The 22,189-nt window shown below is 42.0% G+C and overlaps 1 protein-coding gene across 1 annotated transcript; it reads left to right on the top strand.

Moving 5' to 3' along the window:
• The first annotated feature begins 425 nt into the window (after positions 1-425).
• Positions 426-21,083, top strand: SUDS3 (SDS3 homolog, SIN3A corepressor complex component). Its single transcript, XM_062631153.1, has 12 exons — positions 426-655; positions 2,151-2,220; positions 3,228-3,283; positions 3,985-4,056; positions 6,325-6,344; positions 6,885-7,041; positions 9,567-9,662; positions 11,559-11,620; positions 12,464-12,485; positions 13,181-13,286; positions 17,148-17,232; positions 19,193-21,083. Exons 1-12 carry the CDS (start codon positions 490-492, stop codon positions 19,289-19,291), a joined length of 1,011 nt encoding a protein of 336 aa, XP_062487137.1. The 5' UTR covers positions 426-489; the 3' UTR covers positions 19,292-21,083.
• The last annotated feature ends 1,106 nt before the right edge of the window (positions 21,084-22,189 follow it).

The following is a 22,189-nucleotide window of genomic DNA, read 5'->3' on the forward strand; positions in this document are numbered from 1 at the left end:
TTTGTTGAGAGTGCGGAGGAACAGGAGTTAATTCCTGTATTAAAAGAAACTGCCAGGAGGGGAGTTAAGTGTCCTTACAAGTTACGGCACCGTCCTTATCCTTGGCGGGCGTCTGCATCCTGCAGTACCGGCTTCTCATAGCAGATGGGGCCATCTTGGTGACAAAACGGGAGAGCGCGGGCTACCGGAGGCCGGAGCAAAGCCCCTTTATCCCGAAACCTGGCACCAAGAGCCCGCAGCGAGCGCAGGCTTAATACAGCTTTAATACAGCCCTTGTCTGTCGGGGCCGGGTCTCGAACCAGCGCCTCCACCCGTTCCACACACACACACACACCCCCCCCCGCCAAGGACCTCTTTAGGTACCCGCCGCGTTCGCCGGTCTGCAGCGCCCCGGCACCGGTGCGTCCGCCCGGAAGCGGAAGTGTCGGTGCGGGCTGCGGCGGCGTTACCGGAGCGCCGGCCCCGCTGCGGCGGCCTCGTCCCGTCGCTATGAGCGCGGCTGGGCTGGTGTCCGCCACGCCGCCGGCCCCCGCCCCGCCCGGGGCGCCCGCCGCCGCCATGCCCCCCGGCCCCGACTACTACGAGGAGGAGGAGCTGGAGAGCGCCGAGGAGGAGGATGGCGAGCGGAGCGCTCGGGCCCGTGACTCCGATGAGGGTTGGTAGCGCGGCGGGCTGGGCTGTGGTGGCCGGGCAGGGTGCGGGAGCGGTTTGGAGAGCACGCGGAGGGTTCGATCGCTGGGGCTCCCTGGGGAGGAGGAGAACAGCAGAGCGGGTGCAGAGGTGGGATGGAAGCGGTTTTCTCAGGTGAGGGAGAGGAGGCGGGACTGGGGGTGTGGGACAACAGGGGTGGAGAAGTCCGGGATGTTGAGCTTGGGGAGGTATCTGTGGTGGGAAGGGGAAAGGAGGCAGTGAAGGTGTGCAGAGAAGGGAGTGCAAGATGTTAGAGTGAAGAGGGGCTTCGTAGAAGAGCCAGGACAGCGGTGCAGAAGGGGGAATGGAAGTAAAACCTGGAGTATCCTGTGGTGTGGGATGCATAAAATAACAAGGGAGATGAACGGCCCTTGGGCAGTGCCTGCTGCTCTGTCAGCCAGTTTTCTATCACGTCTGGGACATTCAGGAACGAGGTCCCAAAGCCAGACCTCTCTGAAGGCCAGCAGTGTGCAGCTCCACGGAGAGTAAACCAAAGTCCTTTATGGTGACCTGGACATTTAAGTATTTTTTTTTGTTTGTTTTGCAGCTAAAACCTTTTGGTTTATCTTTGGTGTATAAAATAGAATTGTAATGTGTGTAAATTTAAACCCATTTGTTCCTAGCTTTAAAGGAAACCAAGTAAGGTTTGATTTGAGGGGCCAGTCCCCCTTGTCCATGTGTTGGGAATGTATCTGTAGTTCAGGCTTTACAGCTGTACCCTGCCTACCACAGCTTCTCCAAGCTGGAGGCACAGACCTGTCCTTCGGGAGGAAAGCTAATTCATTCGTGGCTACCCACGTCTTATAAATAGGAGCCTGAAAAGGCATAGCAGAAAGCTAGCAGTCCCATACTGGTCTAATTTGGTTGTAGTTTATATTATCTATTCATAAAAATGGGGCTATCTTTATGGTAGTGCTTGTCTTTGTGTGTAAATGTTGAAGTACTTCTGTGTGACGTGTAGCTGAAAAGCCAGATTCAGACCCCAGCAAGTCACTTTGTTACCTTCAGTGAGACCTTTGTAGTCAATCCTAATAGCATCTGGTTGGAGTATGTTTGTCCAGGTCAAGATGCAGAATGAGTTACAGCTGTTTCAGTCATTGTCCTCCAGATACGTTGAGTAGAACTATAGGAAGGAACCTGTGAAATGATTTTCAAAGTCTTCCAACTGAACCTTAATGTAGAACCTGCTGTCTTAAACCACAAAGAAATTGCCAGACTATCTTAAACTGAGGTTGTTTAGACTCAGTGTAACAGTTCATTGCAGAGCTACCAGAGGATTTAGATTGGTTACCTTCCGGGGAGACAAGAGATTCATTTCACCTCTGAATTCATCTCTCCAGAGGCCCATCTAGCTGGTTGTGTGTTTGAGGTTAAATTGCCTGAGGTTTGGGAAGTTTGTTTGTTTGTAAATAAAACTACTTTGGTTTTTCTTTAACAAGTCATTTCTTTACCTCATTTAGACACTGAGGATGCCAGTGAAACTGACCTGGCAAAGCATGAGGAAGAGGACTTTGTAGAAATGAAAGAACAGTAAGTAACCCATTGTAATCAAAAGGAAGGAAATCTGTTTATTTGGTTGATGGGTTTTGGTTTGGGTTTTGTTTTTAATACAGCTTTGCAAAGTTTTGGGCCAAGATTGAGGAGTTTTAAGTGCCTAGCCCAGTGCAATAGCTAACGAGTCCATATACTTGTGTATCTTCTCTCCTCAGTTACTTTCTGTGTACTGTATGTAGTCAAGAAACTAAGTGCTGCTGCTGCTGTTTTGGACACAGGAATAGGAGTTTCTGGGAGCAGCTGAGTGTTGCTGCAAATGAATCCTGCTGCAGACAGATCCCTTAAATAAAATAAAGTGTCTACTTTATATAAGCCAAGCAAAAAGCAAGATGCCTGTTAAAACTCCTTAAACAATAGAATGTTGTCCAAGATGGTGGGGTTTTGGGTGACTTGAAATGGTTTCCCTTGGTATTCAGGTGTATTTGCAGTATTTTGTGCTCTTGCTAGCTGGCAGAGGCATGTTTTTAGACAGGTCAGGAAGACTTGACCTGTGTTAAAGCATGGGTATGTTGTGAAGGAAACACAAGTTTGCAACAGCACCAGGAATAGGCTTTGAGGTCTTTTATAATGTCAAGACCTACGTGAGGAAACGTCTTCTGTTTTATAGGTAGGGAGCTAACATGCAAATTATTAAGGCTTGACAAAGTGGCAGAATGATTCTGGTGTAAAGTTTCTGGCATCTGTAGATCTAAATGTCATTTTAGATGTCAACATAAAAAAATAAATAAGTAAAATCCTATTTTACCCTGAACTGCTCCCAAAATAATTGGTTGGGGGCATTGTACAACCAGTGGGGTTGGCAGGGTTTGTAGAGAGAATATTAACCTTTCTTTTGAATCATACTCTTCTAGTTGTTGTTTGTTTCCTGAAGATCTCCTGAAAGGTTTTTAATTCCATGTAAACGTGTTGTAACTTAAACAGATGGTGAAATAAGCTCTCTATGCTTGTTTCTCAGAGTAAAGCTGCATGCTGTCTCTTTGCAGGATGTATCAGGACAAACTGGCATCTCTTAAGAGGCAGTTACAGCAACTGCAGGAAGGTGAGCTTTGAAGTTGGGAGCTTTTTTATTTCTGAGCACTTCTCAGCACTTTGCAAAGGTCACAGAAGGATGAGGGGGTTGAAAGATGTAAGCAGGATCCTTCACTGAATGGTGTCTGTCATGCTGCTGAGTGAAAAAGTCAGAATTGTAGAATGGTCTGGGTTGGAAAGGACCTTAAGATCATCCAGTTCCAACCCCCCTGCCATGGGCAGGGACACCTTGCACTAGACCATGTCACCCAAGGCTCTGTTCAGCCTGGCCTTGAACACTGCCAGGGATGGAGCATTCACCACTTCTGTGGGCACCCTGTGCCCGTGCCTCACCACCCTTACAGTAAGTGACTTCTTCCTTATATCTAACCTCAGCTTTCCCTGTTTGAACCCATCGCCTATCACTCCAGTCCCTGATGAAGAGCCCCTCTCTAGCATCCTTGTAGGTCTCTTTCAGATATTGCACTGCCACTTCTCATCCTTTTGCCCTATAAACACTTGTAGTTAAGCCTCTGTATACTGAAGCCTCTGTATACTAAAGCATTTCTTAAAATTCACTTTCTGAATCAAGAAACCAGGGAATGTGCTTATCAAAATAAGCTAAGCTAGAACTGTAGTTTTCTGATTCCATACATTAGTATTTGTGTTTCAAGTGGTGTATGGTTCCTTGAGAAAATGTAACACTGCTTCCAACAAATTGATTTCCACTAGGTACTCTTCAGGAGTATCAGAAGAGAATGAAGAAGTTGGACCAGCAGTACAAGGAAAGGATACGAAATGCGGGTAAGCTGAATTTTCTTCTAAGATGCTGTACACAAATGTAATGGGTTTTATAACACCTGAAGGAAAATCATGGTAGTTCTGTCCTTCAAAGAAAAGGAACTTGGTGGAGCAAAGGGTGGTTCTGCTTCTGAGGGTATAGTGTAGGGCTTTTTGAGTGTACAGAGCATCCCTGGATCTATCTTGATGGGGCTTTTTACCTTTCATCAGCATTGTTTGACTGTTTCCTAAATACTTGATAAGGAGTTTTAGTTTTCATTTATGTGAAAAAGCCCAAGTACAGTGATTTTGTTTTTAGCTGGCACTGTGCCTGACCTAGTCCCCCTCTTTAGCTTGTTCTTTTGGGTGAGCTGTTCCTTTCAGTGTGTGGGATGGAAGATTAGGACTACATGCTTTCCGAAAGGTTCGGTTTGTGCCCTGGAACCATGACTGCAGAGGTTTTGCTGCTGCAACTGTTAGTCTCTATAGCTGTGCCATTGACTGGGCTGCCTCCACTTTGTGTTCTGCTGTGTTTCAGGAGCAAAGGCCTAAGTTAAGGTGCCTAACTCTCAGCCTTTCTGGGTAGCCTTTATTGTGTTACTGGAGAAAAATGGCATACAAGTCAGATCCATTTGCTTACTCTCCCTCTTTCTTGTTCTCTTTCCAGTAGCTTCTTTTCTCAAATACTGAATCGGGGCCTTTTATAGAAACTGTTAAGTACAAATAGGAAATGTAGCTGTTCCTCCTTTAGAAAAAGGGATGAATCCTATAGTGTGTGGGCCATTATTCTGGCAAATAGGTCAGGGAGGCAGTGGCACTTTTATTATAGCTGACGTACTCCAACCTTGGAGTAATGTCAATTGTGTCTTTCTAAAAGTGCTTGTGTGGTAAAGGATTTGCTTGAGGAATTAAAGTGAGTTGAACTAATTTTTGTGAACAGAAATATCTCTTCTGAGATGAATTCCTGGTGCCCTAGAGCTGCATTCTTGCAAGTTTGGGTTATTTTGATGAAATAAGACCTACCTGCAACCTTGTAGTTCTGGCTGGCAAAGACCAGTGCTGCAGCTCCTTGCTTCTTCCACAGGAGGGCAGATGAGGATCACTTTCTGCCTGGTACTGCAGGAAGGGCGGTCTCTTACGTTCTTCCCGTGTTGAGCTTGTTGGTTTGTTTCGGGTTTGTTTGCTTGGGTGGTTGTTTTTTTGTGTGTGTGTGTTTTGGGCTAGGTGTTGAATTTTGAGAATTCACAGATATAAAGCAACAGATTCAGATTTACCTGTATTTGATTACCTCCATAATACTGCTTCCATGTGCAACTTATAGAGCCTTTTGCAAACAAAGGTTTGATTTTTATTTGGCCATTATCATCTTTGGTATCTATGATCTTGGTTTTTAAACTTGTATATAGAAAGGCACTGTAGTACAGTGTTGCTGCTGCAGCGTTTTGTATTAGCACCAAGATACCTGAAACCTGTGATCTTCACAGAAGTTTTTACTAGTTCAGGTTTTGCTAAAGCTTAATATGCTGGTGAAATATGGTGCCTTGGGGACTGATCAGGTGCCTTAGTTGGCTTTTATTGCCACTATCTTGAACAAGAGCTTTGTTTTGGGCATTATGTCCTCCAGGAAACACAAGAAGGGTCCCATCCTTCTTAATTTCAAGTTGGTAGGAGTTGCACAGGACTACTTCACACCAGAAATCCATTTGCCTCATCCATAAGTATGACTTGACTCTAACACATTGCCCTGTGTTAGAACTTAATCTTCAGTGATACAGAGCCTGAAACGAGACGTGAGTTGAGCAGATGCATCTTCCAGCAGCTGCAGGATGATTTCTGAACTGGTCATTGCTGAACTTCATGAAATTGGCTTAAACTATGATTTTATATTTTTTTTGCCAGCCACACATTCAGCTCCATGATTCAAGCTTCTGTGTGTGGTGTTTGTATCTAGTAATAACTGATTGTAATCAAACTGCAAGAAAGATGGACTATGTGCTTAGTACCGCTGGGAGTAGTAGCTAAATGAAGTCGTATGGAGCACTGCAGTGTAAGCTTTGCAAATCTGCTTGACAATCAGTAGAAAACTTCAATTAGCAATGTATTTTTGTGGAATTTTTTCCTAGTTCCTTTATTTTCAGCCTAAAACTGCCAAGTGAGAGTAGAGGTTGGATGAGTATGTACCTGATTTGGTTCACTGCCGCTCTTGGCTGCGATATTCGATGACTTAAAATGTTACGCAAGTCATTTTGTGCATCTTTGAAGATAACAAATAATGTCTGTCTTGTCTTTCAGAACTGTTCCTCCAGCTGGAAGTAAGTACTCTTTAATTTATCAAAATCAATGTTAACTAGATGGGAGAGGTATCAACCTCCTGTTTCATAAAGTAGTAGTTCCCAGAAGGCTTAAATCTTCCTCTAGCTAGCACTGTTACACTTGCAATGTATTGCAGTCTACTTCTGGTATTGCCATGGGTAATTTCTGTACTTTCTCATTAAAATAGAATGAAAAGCATTATTTGCTTTCGGGCTGTTGTGTGCTGGCTGTGCATGTGGCTTGTTTCAGGTGATAAATGATAGTGCTGTTTATAAATGTGAAGAGCTCTGTGAGAGGCTCTTGTTATGCAACATTAGAATGTTTTCTTCTTAAAATAATTCATTTGCCAATATAGTCCTGCTAACTTAAGTAATTTTTAGATGGTTTTCTGTTGATTGTGAATATTGATAATCTTTAGAACTCGCTACAGTTATGAACTGAAAAGCTAATCAATCCAGCAGTTGAAAGAAGCTGTTGTGGTATCATTAACTCATAATTGGTTCCTTAGTTAACTTTTTTGTTCTTTTGGTTTGCCTTAGACAGATCAAGTGGAGAAGAATTATGTCAAGGAAAAGAAGGCAGCAGCAAAGGAGTTTGAAGATAAGAAAATTGAGCTGAAGGAAAACCTGATCGCAGAGTTGGAAGAGAAAAAGAAGATGATCGAGAATGAAAAGCTAACCATGGAATTAACAGGAGGTAAAAACAAGAGAGGCTTCTGTCTTTTGTCTTGTCCACTCTGCTACTGCTTAGAAAACAAAGATATCAGGGTAGCAGTGCTGTTTTATACAGACAGCTAGTGTGAAGGCTTTAAAGCCTTCTCCAGATCAGAATTTGACTAGATCTTGCCTTTGGAAATGTGCATACCAATGTTTTAGGAGTCTAAAGGAATTCAGTTTCTCTATCAGCTGTTAACTCTGAAAATCCAAATTCTGATGTTAAAGGGAGACTGGGGAGGAATAAGTATTTAGTAGTCTGATTTGGGGACCAGGTTAGTCCTCTTCAGGGAAATGTGTCCTGCAGAGATGAGCTGTTTCACCAAATACAGCTCTAGGTAAAGGCAGGTAGGTAACTGTGGAGAAAAAATTCATTCTCTGCATGTTAGTCCTCTCTCACTTCCTTCCTTCCAGGCTAGCAGAAGTGCAGTGGGATTTTGTTGTGAACAAGCAGTGGAGGCTAGGAAACAAAACTGCTGAAACTGGTGTGGACTTGATGGGTTTTAGAACCTATGGAAGCTCAGCGTATGCAAGGATGCAAGTTAGCAATCTGATGAATCATAGAATCGAAGAATGGTTTGGGTTGGAAAGGAGTTTAAGATTATCCAGTTCCAGCACTCTGCAATGGACAGGGACAGTTCACCCTAGACCATGTCACCCAAAGCTCTGTCCAACCTGGCCTCAAACACTGGCAGGGATGGAGCATTTACCACTTCTCTGGGTGATCTGTTCTAGTGCCTGGCCACATTCACAGTAAAGAATTTCTTCGTTATATTTAACCTGAACTTCCCCCGTTTAAGTTTAAACCCATTAAACTTAATGAATTTTAATGAAGAGGCTCATCTGTGAGTATGGGGAGCACTGCAGTTTCATTCTGGAGCATTACACACTGTGGTTCTTAACTCTTAATCCTCATGCAAGGCTGTGTTTTATGTTAAATCTGTTGATGTCACTCTTCAAAAGTTCCTTTAGGAAGTTTTGATGAATCTCTTTGAGTCCTGAAGTTCTGCAAATTTTCATCAGTAAATGTAAGACATTCAAGCTCTAGGGGCTTTTTTGTGGCCTTTTTGAAAGCTTGCTTGATGCTGACTTTCAGCTGACTTGTCACAATTTTAAGGTACAGGATGCTAAGGTAAAGAAGGAAACTGATCTCTGCCTTATTCACATTTTAAGCAATAGTTTCTTTGACAACTCATTAGAGACTTGTTTTCAAGAAGGAGAAAAAACCTTCTTGACTTGGTTGTGTATCACCTTGAGTACATGCTTTAAACCTCTCTTCTTAGGCTTTTGTAAGTTGGTCTTAACAGATGGGGAGAGTGGTTTACGTTCAACTCAACACAGTGAGTGTCTTGCAGGGCTGTTAATGTTCAGTGGTTTTCAAATTCAAGTTTGAATCCTAGAGTTCAGGTTTCCTTTGGCATACACTTAGTTGCAGTTCATCTTATTGTTTAAAGCTTTTATTGTGGCATTTGTTCCCTTGATGTGTAGTGTGGTCATTCTTGTTCACCTTTGCCATAAGGAAAAAAACCCATCTGCTGTATTTTGAACATATGTATCTGCTCAAGGTTTCAGCATCTAGAGGGAGCCAAAGAGGCTTCGTAGACTTAAGTGCTGCTTAGGATGTGATTCAGGTGTATTTCAAGATGAGCAAATACTTCTCAGCACATAGGGAGGTGAGATGATGTGTTTAACATTTAAGATGTGGTCTCTTAGTTGCCGATTGAAGATATCTTCATAAATTAAGGAATGATTTGTGAGGGTTGAAGTAGCTCAGTTAAGACTGCCTGTAGACATTTGGACAAACTGTAATTTCACATAATTACTTGGTGATGAGACTTGTGTTTCAATGTTAAACAGATGTTTTCTTCTTTCCCAGTGCATATGCTACAGTTTAGTTCCTGTCAACTGCTGCTCTGCATGTTATTAATTAGCTTCATTTCATTAATCATAATTTGAAACATTTTCCGATTATCTGAATTGAAATATTATTTGTGTTTAAAATGACTCCAGCAGACTTGTCTCAGACTTGAAAGCAGTAATTATGTGTATTCCTTGGATAAAAAGCTAGTTTTCCAGCTTGAAGCCAAGAAAAAGAGCAGTGGATTTATAGCTAATGTTTTGCATGCTATTAGCTGTCCAAGTTTTGTTATCAAAGGACTCCGTGAACTTTGCCTTTTAAATGATGTGTGCAAAAGCAGGTAGCAGCTTAACCTTAAAGAAATTTGCCCTGAATCATTGTAGCATCATTGTGCTCTTTATCTGCACCTGTAAATGAGAGCTGTAATTGTGGCATTGCAGTGTGTGAAACAGTGACCTGGTGTGAAAGAGAGCTTGTGTTTGCTGTCAGCAGTTCCAGCCTGGATGCTGGAAGCTATCACAAAAGTAAAAAAATCAATTTTCTATATGAAAGAGGAAAGATTTATTTTCCTAGTACCTTGTGTAGAAAGCTGCTGCTTCTTAGTCCCTTCCCTCTGGTCTTATCAGCTCTCCAACTTCATTGCTCTACAGACTCAATGGAAGTGAAGCCTATTATGACAAGAAAACTGAGGCGGCGACCAAATGATCCAGTTCCTATCCCAGACAAGAGGAGGAAACCTGCCCCTGATATCCTTTCACAGTGCCATTGGAGGCTGTTGTACTGCACCTCTGGTGTTTTGTACAGGAAGGAAAACAAAATTAGGTGCTTGGAGCAGATTTTAATCCAGGAAATACTGAAGCACAATTTGTCCTGTATAATGTGTGATAAACTACTATAACTCAACCAGTCTTTGGCTGTCACTTAGTATCCTGACTTAAACTTCACAGTGCCATGAGATAACTTATTTCATTAACTTATTTGTTTTTCAATTCTTCAGGCAATTCTTTTCACAAAGGAAAAACTTTAAAAGAGCATTATACATAAATGCTGAGGGAATGGATTCCATTGATAGTAAATGGCTTTTTACATGAGCCAAAGCTTTTCTCATTTCAAGATGTGACGAAATGTTTGCCAGAAAGCTCATGTTTGTCATAGCAAACTAGTTTTTCCATTACTGATAAAGGCTTCAGATCTCTAATCCAGAGAGATGCATAGCAAAAGCAAGGACTACTAGCTTTGTTCTTTGAATAAAGAAAGATGAAAATCCATCTTGTTTTTATATATCGTGCATAAGAGAGAAACACATATGTGTAATCCTGCTGCCTTATTGCATGTTTCTTAGAAGTAAAATGTTCCTTAGCTTCTGAAAGTATGTTTTTAGCTCCACTGTGATGCTAGGCACCTTTTGTATTTTAAATTCACCTGGAGAGGAAGGCAATGATATTTGCCTTGCAGAGGCTTATTATTAGCTTCCAAACTTATATGGCTTAAATCAGATTAAGAAAACCTTATCTTGCAACTTCTGAGTGACTCCCACTTTCTAAGGCAGTATCACACCTTGAACTCTGTCATTCCTGTGGGGTGCTCACAAGTATCTCCAGTTTTAATTAACCTCTTTCTGGTTGGAGATTCTGTTCACTCTTTCAGGAAACCCAAAAATCAATCTATTAGTGCCCCTACTTCATCCAAAATAAATGAGTTTCCCAGTGAACATGACTTTGTAATGGAGCGTGATACGGCAGCCACAGCATGAAACAACGTCTGCCTTTCCTCTCTGAGGAGAGGATTAAAGTCTTATCAGAGCTAAAAGCCTTAAAATGCAGCCCAGCAATTGTTGACTTTACTACTTTGAAAACTTTTGACTTAAGGGCTGTTTTGAAGAAACACTGTAGATTAAAGCTGGAGGGAGGGTCCTCTGCTGGGTGGTGTTTTCCTCCTGTGTACTTAGGTTCTTCTAGTGTGGAAGTGACAGAGGAGCAGTAGACAGAGGAAGAAGGAGGATGTGAGTGTGCAAGTACACAAAATGTCAGCAGAGCTCTGATATAGTAAGTGTTGTGCTGAGATTTTGGGTTTGTTTTCAGGTCAGTGGTAGCCTCCCATTCGTCCTGATCCACACAAGGATGTGTTTCACGCCGGGCTTTATTTTCTGGTTCTTATTTTCTGGTGGATCTTTCGCCTCTTTCCCTAGCTCTCTGTTTCTGCATACTGAGTTGTAAAGTGTTAAGTTTCTTTTCCCAGGTTTGGGTGGATTTGGCTTCATTGGACAGAATGTGAAGCAAGTCTGTTCTGTTCCAGCTTCCACATTGTCCTCTGCAGAAATGCAGGAGGAAACCCATGGAAAACACTAGTGATGATGCCTCCATAAAGTAAAAGTCAATGCACTAAAGGTTTTCCATTGATGGTTATGTCTGCATAAGTTAAAATGATTTTGCACTCTATTTGCTGCTAAATCGTTAAGCTCTGTGGAGATGAACTTCTATTAACTCATATGACAAAAAAAGCTCAAATATGGCACTTACTACAATCGCATGCAACTTTAGGGAATCCTTTTGGCTTACATTTAGTCAAGTGAAATGAATGTCATTGACCTTTAATTTTAACCTTGCTTGTCAAGAGCTTATGGGAACCTTAATTCTGGATACCTCAGCTAAATTACTTGTTGACTGATGAGCAAATAATGGAGGACCTGAGAACACTGAACAAGGTAGGGCTGATGGCTTGATTTGGGTTTCTTTTTCTTGAAAGAGAAAGCTAGTGCCTTCCCCTGAAGAGACCAGAGCTTTCTGGTTTGTGTTCCTCCTTGAGATGTGGGGCTTTTTCATCCCAGTAGGCTTTCAGAAGTAAGAATAAAGATTTAGCAAGATGGTATCTCCTCCCTTTTGCTTCCATAGGTTTAATTAACCTAATTAAAATGGCTGTCATCTAAAAATGTTACCTTTTGTCTGAGCCAAATGAAGAGCTGCCTTAAGGAGCTTCTTCCTCCGGATGGCTGAGCTGGTGTTGCTGTGTTTCTCTTCGTGATCAGAGGCTGCCTTTGTTCCAGGCCTTAGCGTGGGGTGGGGTTTTCCTGTTTTCCTTTTTCACAATACTTCAGCAAACTGCACTGGGTGCAGTTGATGGTTTTCCTGGATTGAATTAATTTACTGCTTTCTTGCTAACCACTTTAAGGCTTATCTGATTTCTTTCAATAGAGGCATTTGAGGATGGTGGTGGAGCATGTGCTTTGTGCCAGCTGTTGAGGTGTCTCTAATGATTTATCTCCTGTATTTCATGTACCCTGAGAAATGTTGGCTCATGTTAAAAAACAGTGTTAAATGGGTTTGGTTTTGTCTTTAGTGGATTATCTGAATCCTCTGACGTTTACAGACCTTTTGTATCGTGGTATTGATTATCTACACCTCCGGCTGTTCACAGCATGCTGTTCTTGTTATGTCATTTAATGGTACATTTTAAAAAGCATTTAAAATAAGGCTATTTGAAATTATACCTGCAGACTTGTATAGCTCACATCAAATCTCTAACACTTCTTTGCTCTCTTCCCATCTAGCTTAAATCACCCAAGAGACCAGGTGAGTTAGCAGTTGCATTGCAACTTGTTCACAGTTGAACAGACAACTATATTGTAGGCTGTTTGACTATATAATTGCCGACTGTGGAATTTGACTGTATAATTGTTTTGACTGTGTAATTGCTGTTCTTTGTGCAGCTACTGCAGCAAATGGATGCTGTGTGAAGTCTCTTCTGTTCTGAAGCATGTCAGGGGTGGGAAGGGAGGCATGTGTATCTTTTAGTGTCTGAAACATTTGGGCATGGAACAATGTGTGTAAAGAGGTGTTTCTGTTATATTTGGATGCATTTGGACAGCTTGCCTGCTGGTCAGGTAGATGGAGGTGTTGAGAACTTTGGGTTCCATGCTTTTAGCTCTCTAAATGTGTCTGTACACTACTTCAGGACAATGGTATTGACTTGCCTAAGTAAGTCTGACCCTATATAACTACTATGGGTGAGAATTAAAAGCAAGGATATCTATCACCTCCCTATCAATGTTTTGTTCAGATAGATGTTACATTTCAGTGACTTACCATTTGGATATTCAAGGCAGAGTTGGGATGAAGTATTCATCCTAATAGAGAATATTTTTCTGATGGAAAATTTGAGTTTATGGCTTATTATTTCTGCTTAATATGACTTTATTAATTGCAGTTCTGCACTCAGATATGCTGCTTGTGTGGTGGTCTTTACACAGTCTCTCTCCTGTTCTCAGCCTCTCCCTCCTCTCCTGAACACCTCCCAGCTACACCAGCAGAGTCTCCAGCACAGCGGTTTGAGGCCCGGATAGAAGATGGAAAACTCTACTATGATAAGAGATGGTAAGTTCTGGTTTATCAGTCTGAGTGTTGCATAGTGAGGTGACACAGACTGCAGAGTGAAATTGCTTTAATAATGTAAGGACAAAACACTTTTGGGCAGAGGCTAACCACTTCCTCTGAGGGCTAATCATGGTGACTTTGGTAAATCAGAAGTGATAATGGAGTGTTTAGACCTCATAGACTTTCAGGAATAACTACAGGCTTGAATAAAAGGACACTTAAATCTTTTCCATGGAGCCAGTGGTGCTTGGGAAATGTTTTTTTGTCAAACCTAATGCTGGGTAAGAGAGGTACCAGCAGACAGGGCGCGATGCTGCAGCGAAGCCACTCAGCTGTGATACAGATACTTTGTGATTGCAGGTACAGTGATGGATTTGCAGTCCTGGTGCTCAGTTTTGTAGAACAGCAGCCCATTGTTCCACAAGGTGGCAGAAGAAATGTCATGCACCAGCTGAGCAGAATGAAAAATGTTTCTAATCCAAATAACCTTTAAAGATCAAACCCAGATGGGAGAAGCAACTTCAGAATTGCTGGCTGGATTTAGCTCTGTGGAATGTTAGGGCCATATAGCTGTGCAAGCCTGACAAAATGCAAGGAAAATACTAATTTCTGCAGAGAGATCATTGTAGCTTTTAAACCTGAGACATGCAAAACTGGATCATCAAGGGGACAATATAGTACTCCTTGAGCAGAAAGCCATTTGCAAGTTGTATGCTTATTTGTTCCTTATTTTAGTGTTCTAGTGGCCCAAAATAAGAAGTGACAAGGTTGTAATTTTATCACAGGTTAGGTGTGAAGCTTGTTTTCTACACAACAGCCACCTTGTACATTTGGTCAGTTTTAACTTCTCCTGATCTTCTGATAGTGAAGTTTTATCAAGGGCTCTATGTACACAGCTCTGAGAGGAGCTGCTGCATAGAGCTTTAAACTTCCATGAAGCATAAAGCAGGCATGAGCTGAATGGGCTGCTTGTTTCAGTTCTTTTTTAGCTTTCATACATTTGTGTGTGTGTGCATAAAGTGGTTTAGATGACTAAGCTGTTCCTTAGAACTTTTAAGCATGTGCAGGTCTGAAAAGTGTTGCATAAGTAAAAACTTAATCTAGTTTATAAGGAAAAGGAAAGATAGAATCTGAAGTAACCTGTCAGTAAAGCTCCCACCAAATTCAAACCTGGGAGAGCTTCCCTGAGCCCAGATGAATCTCTCAATAGCATCACTTTTCTGAAAGGTAGCTAGTTGGAATATAAACCACGTAAGTTATTTTCACCTTGCTGAATTCAGTTGTCATGGGAGGTCTCACTGCCAGAAATTCCAGTGAGGACCTTTCCTATCTACCTTGTTCTTATGCTGGTTTAAGATAAGTATTTTACCTTTCTTTTTGGCTATAATAATCCTGCTTAGATTAGTTTTGATTGATAGCAGTAGTACTTGTGCAAAGTAGCTGGTAGTTTAAAAGAATGAAGTAACTCTTGATAATGGGAGGGTAATTTTCACTAAGGTGTATTAAGACTGTAGCTGCAGGTGTGCACCAGCAATAATAAAGGTGGCAGCTCAGGAGCGACTACTTTCTGTTAGCCATGAAGGGCTATTATCTCAAAGCAGAGAATGTTTAAGGCTAGTGATGGGCTCGCCAAGGTCTTGCAGAGACATTTCACAACCATGTTTCCAAAGTGGAGTCTTTGTTTAGGGAGTTTCAGATGGATGTGGAGTTAGACTTCAGGTTTGTTATCCTCAGTTTGCTCCACGCTCCCCATCAGATCCTGAAATACAGTTCACTGTCGTTTTGCTTTTAGCTTTGTCTGCATACTCTGCAGAGTGATTTCTTTCGATCTTCTGAGGGAGATGCAGTTGAAAATCTTGGCCTTTCACCAAAATATTTTGTAGCAGAAAGTGGAATTATTCCTGCTTGCCTCAGTATTGCAGTGCATTTTATCTACTGCAAAAGCAAGAGCTGTTTGGCATTTTCCTGCTCTTGAAAGCCAACTTCAATTCCGTTATGTTTTTCATCAGAAGTATTCTTAGTTCCACTCCTCTGTACTCCTTGTATATAGAAACATGGCAAAAGGCTGAGACAAGAGCATGCAACTGAGGTGTACCAGGCTACTGTACCTTCAGCTGACCCATCTCTGTGTGCACAGAGACACCCAACACAGGTCTTTAATGAAAAAGTGCTGAACCAACTCGTTACCTTGCCTCTGCTGTCCACAGCTAACACAGATTTACTGAGGGATTGTAACTTGTAATGTGAGATCCTGCATTAACGTTGGAATTCACAGCTTTGAGTGGAAGAATTTCATTAACTGTGCAGGCACAGATAACACTGGAGAGTTGTGGCATCTTCTGCACTCTGTAGCTGATGGTATCAAGATCGTCAATTCTCCTTGCTTAAGCACACACAGCATGGTGTAAGACACTGCAGGGCTGAGACTTTTATGTCTTATCTTAGTGAGGTCTGGGTTTTGTACTAGATTAAACCATTCCTTAAGATCCATTAATGACATCTGGGCTCAGCAAACAGATTTTTGGCTTGGGTGATTGTTGCTATTGCATTGTCCTGAATCCCACTGACATCTTCCCCTTTAAATGAGGGAGAAGGGGTTGTGGTTGGGCACAGGTGTCGAAAGGAAGCAGGATTTGGGGGATTTTCATTACCTTACCCAGCCCATTGTAATTAGTATGTTTGGAAGGCTGAAAGCTGCCTCTGTCCTTCTTGTAACTGGCAAGCAGTGTGAGTAGATGAGCCAGTAGGAAGAGATTGTGGAATAAACTATTGGAAGAATTCCATATTTACAGCATAGTTTTTATAGGAATGATTATGCAAATCTGTGCATTTTGACATGGCTTTAAGCCAGTCAGGCTGCAGGGAGTTGCATACTGAGGGGAAATATGTGTACAGTGACTCTGCAACTTAGATTGCTCAGTTAAATCTGAAGCACATCATGATTTGGGTAAAGGTGGAAATCTGCTTTTATAACTGTAAAGCATTTTGGTGCTCTGATTATTTGCTTGCAAGTAACTTGTTTCAGTGTAATTAGTTCTGCCTATGGAATAGAAGAAACAGAGACTGGGCAGTTTTGTCCAGCACACTTCACAGCACTTCCCAGAAACATGGTCTGTGGAGAAGACAAGACTGAAATCGAGTGATTCAAAGTTTTTCCTTTGTTCTGTACAAAGTAACACCGAGAGAAATAGGGGCAAAAATGCATATGCTTAGACACAGCCTCCTCCTGTATGGCAGGTATATAGAGCTTCTTGCAGAGTCAGTTACACATCACTTACATTTTGGGTGTTTTTACAAAATATAACAGTATTACAAGCTTGAGGTCTCTGTTTAAACAATACATAGACTTCATTGATTGAGTAAATTCATTTTGGTGGCGGTGCACTAGTAACTTGGTGTTGAGGAATGTGGGTAACTTTTGAGCATCTGTGGTATGCTCTGTCTTATCAGGCATAATGTGGAGTTGCCTTCTGAAATCTGTTCTTTGACATGTGAAAGGCCAGTTTGATTAACTCATGAATCATGGGCTTACTGTCAGTGAGGGTTCTCCTGTCTTGGGGTTTGGGGCTCTGCCCCTCTTTCAGTGTGAAATGCTTTCAGTAATTGCATATAGAATGGGTTGTGAATTGAGAGCTTCATATATTTCGAAGTATCATTTAGATGCAAAGTGTGTGTAGAATCAACCCGCCATGTTGTGGAGATGGGGAAAGTGTTGTGGAAAGACATACTTCATATTTACTCTATCCAAATGCTTGTAGAATCCTAGCTTTATCAATCTTACTACCTGTTTCTTTTCTCAGTCTTTAGACAACTAATGGTTTCATATGTTTCCTTTGGGTTTTTTATTCTTTCTTTTTGCAGGTACCACAAGAGCCAGGCCATTTACCTGGAATCTAAAGAGAACACTAAGATCAGCTGTGTGATCAGTTCTGTGGGTGCCAATGAGGTAGTGGGCTGCTTTGGTTTTCATGGGAGTGGGGAAAGGTGTGGTGGGTCAGTGTGGGCAGGTAGTTAAGGACAAAGATGAAATCAGTATTGCTTTCAGAAAAGATGTCTGGTGTATAAAGAGGCTAAATCCAAGATAAAACCAAACTGATCAATCTCTTCTTGAGATGGGAAGAGACTTGCTCTCTTTCCAAAGAGTGATCTTACACTTTGCAAGTAGTAGTTTGGCAGGCAGGAAAAATGGGGAGAACTGACGCGTTGCATTTCACTAGCACTACCTTCCATCAGTTCCATTTCCATTATTTCAAGAACATAGTTATTAATGCAAAAATAATAAACTATAAAATATCCCATCTTGGGAATTCGGAAGAGGATTAGGAAAAACATTGTCACCAAATTTAGTTGTTACAAGTGAAGGAAATTCTTCCTTTAACCTGAGCATGTGTGCTGTAAACTGGCAGCATTCATCACCTGCGTGGGAGCTAGGGCAGGTGAGTCATTGCTCTGAGACAATTGCCTTGTGGCTAATGATTAAAGCTTAGAAGAGCAGGTGAAGGGAGGTGTGTGCTCAAAATTGATGTGAATCTTGCTACAAATGAAGCTCAGTCCTCGAGCAGTGCATCAGTCAGGCAAAGGGAGCAGTTTCTTTGATTCCAGATGCTTCAAGGAAAGAGATGTTAGACTTGAATGCACTTCTCTTCAGTCAGCCAGTAAAGTAACTTTAATTTGTTTTGGCAGCTAAGGGAAGATATTTTCTTTTCAACAAAATGGGTTGCATATGGGCAATGCTTTGTACCACAACTGTTCCCCTTGCAGTAACAGTTGTTAAGATCAATGCTTGATTATTTATCTGAAGTAGTAGTGGTGTGCTGATGGATGAGGATGTGTTGAAGATGTAGTACTCCTAATTGGATCAAAGTTACTACTTTTAACTTACTACATGAAAACTCCATCTTTTGGAAGCATCTTACCTGAAACCTGAGGGGAATGTAATCTGTTAATTACCATGGCATTAATTCCACTCTATAGTGGGACAGTTGGTTTAGTGGTACAGTGTCAAACTGTACATGGTGACTGTTCTGTACAGCTGCTCAGAGTTTGTAGGTTCTGGAATGCTGGTTAGTAAAACATGCCAAATTCTTGGGAATGTTGCAGTAGAGAGATGAATATCAATGACTGTAGATTTTGATTGCTCTGGGGCAATAACTGAAGTACAAATGCAGGCAAATACTAAATATGTTAAGGGCTTCTGTTGGTGAAGTCAATTTATAATTAAAATAGAGTTAAATCAATCTGCTGTGCCAGGCCTGTAGCCAGTATATCTGGATAGATCTGAATATATCTAAAGAAATCCCCAGATCACATGCCAACATTAACTTTATAATTCTTTGCAGTAGGAAATACTGGAAACAAAAATACTTTTTCCATGCAGGTGTTAAAAAGAAAAAAGCTTTTTTATCTTCAGATACAATTTATTCCATATACAGTGAGAAGAGCTTCACTGAACAAAATCAGAATAAGCTTTGCATTTGACTAATAGCTACTTGTCTGGGCAAATCCCAGGATAGATAATTTTATGATCTGTGGATCTAGAGGGACTTCTTCTTGATTAGGTGAAGCTTAATGCCAGAGTTCTGTTGCTGACTGGAGCAGAAGGAAACCTGCTTTTCTGATGATTCTGTGATGCTTGGAAAGAGTAGTATTTCTTGATGACTGGAGCAGAAAGTTACGGTGATAAAGTTGGAAACCTTATTTGGCTGTCTACTCAGGTTGCAAATGTCTTGTGTGGAGGGAGAAGGGATAAAGCTAAATCATCTGGGCACCCTGAGTAAGAGAGATCTGATGATAAGAATACCTTGACTTATTTGTGCCTTGCTTACTGTGGATTTTCCCTTTTTCTCCCCACAATGTATCTCCCTGCTGCCTTTATTTCCACCCCCCCTCCTTTTCTTTTCATGCAGATCTGGGTGAGGAAAACCAGTGACAGCACAAAGATGAGAATCTATCTGGGACAGCTGCAGCGGGGAGTCTTTGTCATTCGTCGGCGATCGGCTGCATGACTCTGCTCTTCCTTGGTCTTCTCTTTTTTAAACCTCTGATGGGGAATGGCAGTCTGTCCCCTCAGCAGCAGAGGACACTGTCATGACCTCTTACAAGACAGTTTGTGGCTGGCCACATAATCCCCAGTAGTCCTTAAATCTTTAGTGATACAAAAGCACTGCCCTGGACTCTTACCTGGATTTTGCATCAAGCTTCCGTATGCTTTCTTTATATTTGGGCTATTTAAGAAGACTTTGCATCATACTTTTTTCAGCATTGTTTCATGGTGCACAGATGGGACTTGTATGTTGAAGACGTCACATTCATGTTTTGAATCAGACCATGGAAGAAGCTTTGCTTGTCAAGACCTGCGGTTAGTTACTGGTTTTGGGTTTGTTGTCCTTCAAGGCTCGGGATGTTGGGCAAAAGGAGATTAATCTTCCCAGGCTTCAGCTGCAGCTGAGATGCATCCATAATACCTTGTATCTGACATTAGCTTTATTGGATGGACTGTTTAAAGTCTTGAGTGTTGAGCCTATTTTAGGAGAGTGCGAACAGCTTAGAAGTGCTGCAAGTCCAATTGATTTTAGTGTGGTTAAACAGCAACACTTGGTTAATCAGAAGCTTCCCTTTCTCTTCAGATTCAAAAAACCTTTAGTGAACAAGCAAAGAGTATGTCTGTTTGCTGAAGTTAGTTACCTGAAATAGGCAGGTGAGTGTAAACCAAAGGATTAATTGACTGGACTTTGCAGATAGTGAGACTCTGTGAACTGTGTGGATGAGTATAATCACTTGCATATGTAGAGAGATGAAAGGTAAATTCCACTGTCGTCACAGATGCTTAGAGTAACAGGTTATGCTGGAATCCTGCTGACAGAAGATACCAGATCTGTTGCATCTTCCAAAGAAGCCTGCTACAAAGTAGGAAGCAGCATTGACATGCTCTTGGTGTGTAGCTGAAACCTTCATTCCCTAAAATGCCACACAAAGGTTTCCCTTTGAAGCGTATTTTAAATACTAAAAATAACTCTGGTTTTACACTTGCCCTCCAATAGCACAAGTGAAAACACTCAAGTAATGATGTAAACATACTCCCAAGATGCTTAAGGATCTGACTCTGTCCTTCTTTCATTATTCCCAGTCTTTTGCTGATGGCTGAATCCACCAATACCATGTGTAACTGCATTGGCACGAAGGACACAGTGCACTCGCTAGCAGTGCTGTCACATCTTTGCCTTCTGTGCGGAAGAACTTTGTGCTCCTTTTGATTCCTGGACAAGAAACTGTAATTTCTGGCTTTCTCAACATGTGTCACTTTGAGGCATTTTTTGGTTTGTTCAGTGTCAGTCGAGCCTTTCTTTCCTGTCTGGATAAATGGAGTATTTGAAATGACTGCTTCCATTTCTTTTCCTTTACTGCAGTTGGGTGGCAGTCACATCCCAGTAACTGATGCATGTACGTGGATCTGGAGTGGAGTGTTATGGCTGAGTTTCTGATGTGTTGCCTTTGCAGCTGAAGCACCTATTTTTACAGTGTTTAGAGTTTCAACTGGATCTGAAGCTTTGATGAGGAAAGGAGAGGGTGTCTCTTTCCCACCCCTTGAAAATGTGCCACCTTTGCTGCAGCGTTAGTCAGGTGGAAAGCAGCAGGCTGTGTTTTGTCAAGTTAACAGCATACTTAATGTAACTTCACATTCTCTGCACGTGTGACAGGTTTTTAACAAGGTGATGATGTACCAAACAGGATTTGTCACTGAGCCTTAAAACGAACATCATAGTTCTTATAATAAAAAGTGCTAAGTAAATAGCAGGATTTACTTTCCTCCCTGTATCATTTTATTAATCTATATGTTTGGGGAAGCAGCTTGTTCAGTGTTGGGATGATGCCTTGCCAGCCGGCTGGTGATCTCTGCTGCTGTGGTGATGTCTGGTGTGGGGTAACTTTAAAGGTAATGGTCGAAGTGTGGAAGTGCAGTGGCTCTCTTCAAGCCAGGCAAGGGATAGATGCACATTGTGTAAGCTTAATTGTATAGCTTCAACACCGTATCTTAATGTGGATCAACATCATCTGCTCACCATACCTATTCCTTGGCAGAAGCAGGGAAAGAATAGCTGCTGTTGCAGCCAAAAGTCTGTCTTTCCATCAGCTGTGCTCCTACCTTGCAGGTGTTGGAAGGGGAGATGGGGTGGGACACACATTCCTGGTTCGTGTCATAATCAGAATTTAGGACATCTTGAAAGCGAATACCTGTGGGACTGTTGCACCATTTCCCTCTTCTGTAACCCCCCTGTGGACCCTCAGCTGGTGAGAAAGTTCCTGTCATCATAAGGAATCATCATCTGTTGTTGCAGATGATCAAGGAGCGTGCAAGCTGATGTGGGAGAAAACAAGCTGAGAAAGAATGAGGCCAGTGAGTGGTCAGGGTGAGAAGGAGGAAATTGAAGTGTGCTGTTGTAGTGACTGGGGAGAGGGGTTAGGTGAAGTGATACTGATTGAGGGCACTGCTTCAGCATGGAAGTTGTCAAAACCTGATCTCAAACTCTTCACGCTGGTCTTTGATCAGCACAGATGGTGCCTGAGGTTTGTACAACTTCCTTCTGCCAGAGTTCGTTGTCCACTGTCAGGTTCCCCAGTGCCCCTGTGTCAAGGTTTAAGCCCAGCTGGTAACAGAACCACGCAGCTGCTTGCTCCTTGTTCTTCCCCGCTGCTCCTGAGGGATGGGGAGGAGAATCAGAAGGGTGTAACTCCTGTGGTTTGAGAGAAGAGCAGTCCAGTAACTAAGGTATAATGCAAAACCACTCTGCTACCACCAATAATAATGGTAAGGGAAATAACAAGGGGAGAGAACATAAATCTAGAAGGGGAAAAGGAAAAGAAAACCATAAGCACAAGTGATGCACAATGCAATCACTCACCAA

This window comes from Pezoporus occidentalis, unplaced genomic scaffold (genome assembly GCF_034315485.1).
Source record: "Pezoporus occidentalis ecotype Australia unplaced genomic scaffold, CSIRO_AGI_Poc_V1 ctg37, whole genome shotgun sequence".
NCBI classification, from domain to species: Eukaryota; Metazoa; Chordata; class Aves; order Psittaciformes; family Psittacidae; genus Pezoporus; species Pezoporus occidentalis.

Coding starts and splice junctions, on each gene's coding strand:
- SUDS3 (XM_062631153.1), top strand. CDS start 490: ATGAGCGCGGCTGGGCTGGTGTCCGCCACGCCGCCGGCCCCCGCCCCG. Junction 6,345..6,884: donor AACTGTTCCTCCAGCTGGAA/GTAAGTACTCTT, acceptor GGTTTGCCTTAG/ACAGATCAAGTGGAGAAGAA. Junction 13,287..17,147: donor CTCTACTATGATAAGAGATG/GTAAGTTCTGGT, acceptor TTCTTTTTGCAG/GTACCACAAGAGCCAGGCCA.